The sequence below is a fragment of the Arabidopsis lyrata genome (genome assembly GCF_000004255.2).
Source record: "Arabidopsis lyrata subsp. lyrata unplaced genomic scaffold ARALYscaffold_3, whole genome shotgun sequence".
Lineage (NCBI taxonomy): Eukaryota > Viridiplantae > Streptophyta > Magnoliopsida > Brassicales > Brassicaceae > Arabidopsis > Arabidopsis lyrata.
The window spans coordinates 12,927,192-12,930,202 of NW_003302553.1; the positions used below are offsets into that span (position 1 = coordinate 12,927,192).

The 3,011-nt window shown below is 37.6% G+C and overlaps 1 protein-coding gene across 1 annotated transcript; it reads left to right on the top strand.

Moving 5' to 3' along the window:
* Window positions 1-1,006: 1,006 nt before the first annotated feature.
* Window positions 1,007-2,492, top strand: LOC110230090. The gene is made up of 2 exons (XM_021032078.1): window positions 1,007-1,822; window positions 1,912-2,492. The coding sequence occupies exons 1-2, from the start codon at window positions 1,012-1,014 to the stop codon at window positions 2,490-2,492; spliced, it is 1,392 nt and encodes a 463-aa protein (XP_020887737.1). The 5' UTR covers window positions 1,007-1,011.
* Window positions 2,493-3,011: the final 519 nt, after the last annotated feature.

Below are 3,011 nucleotides of genomic sequence, written 5' to 3' on the forward strand. Positions count from 1 at the left end.
CAGGAGGGCTCCAGTCGACCGGATTTTAGATCGGGTCCTAGTAGTAGTCGTGAAAGAAGAGATGAAAACGTTATAATTAGCGATGAGCATATTCACCAGGAAGAAGATAATGTAATTGGAAGTGGTAGTGGTGAATTTCATGATAACGTAGAAAATACTAATGTTGCGGAGGAACCCAACTTAGAAACACAGGGATTTTTCGATATGTTAGATGCTGCAAATCATCCGATATATGCAGGATGCAGAGAGGGTCGTTCTCCTTTATCCGCCGCAACACGTATGATGAACATCAAAACAGACTACAATTTAAGTGAAGATTGTGTTGATGCGTGGGCTGATTTTATCCACGATTATCTACCGGAAGATAATTTATCGCCAGTTTCATACAACGCAATCCAAAAATTGGTATCTGGGCTAGGTTTACCATTCCAAATGATTGACGTGTGTAGAGAAAATTGTATGATTTTTTGGGGAGATAATGTAAATATGTCTCAATGTCGTTTCTGTGGTGCTGAAAGGTTTCAGGTTACTGGTGGGCGAAACAAAATACCATATAAGCGTATGTGGTATTTGCCCTTGGCTGATAGGTTGAAGAGGTTGTATCAGTCAGATCGGACAGCGGAGGGTATGCGATGGCACGCTGAACATGAGTTCACCGGGGAGATTTCACATCCATCGGATGCATCGGCCTGGAAACATTTTTGTTCTACATATCCAGTCTTTGCTAATGAACCAAGGAATGTCTATCTTGGTTTATGCACGGATGGATTCAATCCATTTGGAAAGTCAGGTAGAAAATATTCTTTGTGGCCAGTAATAGTCACCCCTTACAATCTCCCACCTTCCCTTTGCATGAAAAGAGAATTTCTTTTCTTAACCATTTTGATTCCTGGTCCAAACCACCCTCGTCGTTCACTTGATGTGTTCCTACAGCCGCTTATAGAAGAGTTAAAAATGTTATGGTACCAAGGGGTTTGGGTATATGATGTCTCCAAAAAGACAAATTTTAACATGCGTGCTGTATTGATGTGGACTATTAGTGACTTTCCCGCATATGGCATGTTATCGGGTTGGACAACTCATGGAAGACTGTCGTGTCCATATTGTCAAGATAATACAGATGCCTTCCAACTAAGACATGGCCGGAAATCAAGTTGGTTTGATTGTCATCGTCGTTTTCTAAGACGAAATCATCCATATCGTCGTAGTAAGACGTTGTTCCGCAAGAACAAGAGTATCCGTGATCCACCGCCACCTGAGTATGATGGTGATTATATATTGAATCAATTTCGTGATTTTGATGTTGACTGTACATCATCGGTAGGCGGTAATGGCCATGTCCGAATTGATGGATATGGAGAACATCATAATTGGCATAAAAAAAGTATCTTCTGGGAGTTACCGTACTGGACAAATCATCTACTCCGCCACTGTCTTGACGTTATGCATATTGAGAAGAATTTCTTTGACAATATAATTAACACCATTTTAAATGTCCCGGGTAAGACTAAAGATAATGTCAAATCCAGAATGGATTTACCCGATATTTGTGCGCGCGAGGATCTCCATTTGCTTGCAGACGGAGTAGGTCCTATTCCTATATGGAGATTAGATGCAAGCAAGAAGACCAAGTTTTTTCAGTGGATAATTGATGATGTTAAATTTCCTGATGGCTATGCATCAAATCTATCATATTGTGTTGATGATCACAGTGGTAGATTAGCTGGGATGAAAAGTCATGACTGTCACGTCTTTATGCAGCGTTTACTACCATTTGCGTTTACACAACTCCTACCAAATGTTGTCCATGAAGCAATTGCAGGTACAAACAACTTATCTTTCAATTATTTTAATATGTTATTATTCATGTATATATTCTTTTTTTGTTTACAGTTATTAATTAAATTGCAGGGATAGGTGCATTTTTTAGAGATTTGTGTTCAAGATCTCTAACAGTCGAAGGACTACATACACTTGAAGATAATATCCCGATTATCATTTGCAATTTGGAGAAATTATTTCCCCCATCATTCTTTGATGTCATGGAGCACTTGCCTATCCATCTACCTCGTGAAGCAGCACTAGGCGGTCCAGTTCAGTACCGGTGGATGTATCCTTTTGAGCGTTTTATGTTCCATTTGAAGAAAAAAGTTAAAAATCTTAGCAAAGTTGAGGGATCAATAGTAGCTCAAAGCATAAACGAGGAGACTTCTCATTTTTCGGCCTACTATTTTGCTCCAAATGTCCAAACAAAAGCAAGAAAACCAGGTAGGTACGATGATGGGGGTGTGCGGCCTATTTACCATACATCTGTCCCAGATATCTTTTCTCAAATCGGGAGACTGAGTGGGAAGAAAAGAGAAGTATGGTTTACAGATCAAGAACATAGAACTCGAAGAGATATGGGAAAATGCGGAAGACGAAGAGGATGTCATACCATTCGAGAAGTAAGAAACAATGCTAGTTCAGATTATTCTTCCGATTCTGAGTAAATCAAATATATCGTCTTTAGTTTTATATATATATTTTATAAAATCTGTTTAAATGCTTTTAAATTTATCATATTATATGCATTATAATTTATTTGTTAAAAAATCTGTTTCTATTTTATAATAATTAAACCATTCTAATATTTTATTTTATTCATACTTTCATCGGAACTGTCGTATGAAACGTTTGAGATTAAATTTGTACCGCTTAAATATATCTTGATACAAAACAGGGTATATTTAATTAAAGAAATACTTGACACAAAATAATTAAAATTATTTAAATAAATATACCCTGTTTCCGAAGAATTTTCCGATGACATTATTTTCTCCATCGGAAAATCGTCGGAATTAGGCTATATTGAAATAATTTATGTGGTGAACTTTTCTCTCAGAAATACTGAAGCGGGAACATTTACGAGACTCGGGAGATTCGTCGTACATAGTCCCTACGTAAGTATTCGTGGTACGCATCGAGATAAGTAAACAATTCAGCGGGAAGTACGCGAGATTAATGTAACC

What these genes read in the sequence shown, in the direction of transcription:
- LOC110230090 (XM_021032078.1), top strand. Translation starts at nt 1,012, where the DNA reads ATGCGTGCTGTATTGATGTGGACTATTAGTGACTTTCCCGCATATGGC. An exon ending in TGTCCATGAAGCAATTGCAG is followed by an intron (nt 1,823 to 1,911) that starts GTACAAACAACT and finishes ATTAAATTGCAG; the next exon opens with GGATAGGTGCATTTTTTAGA.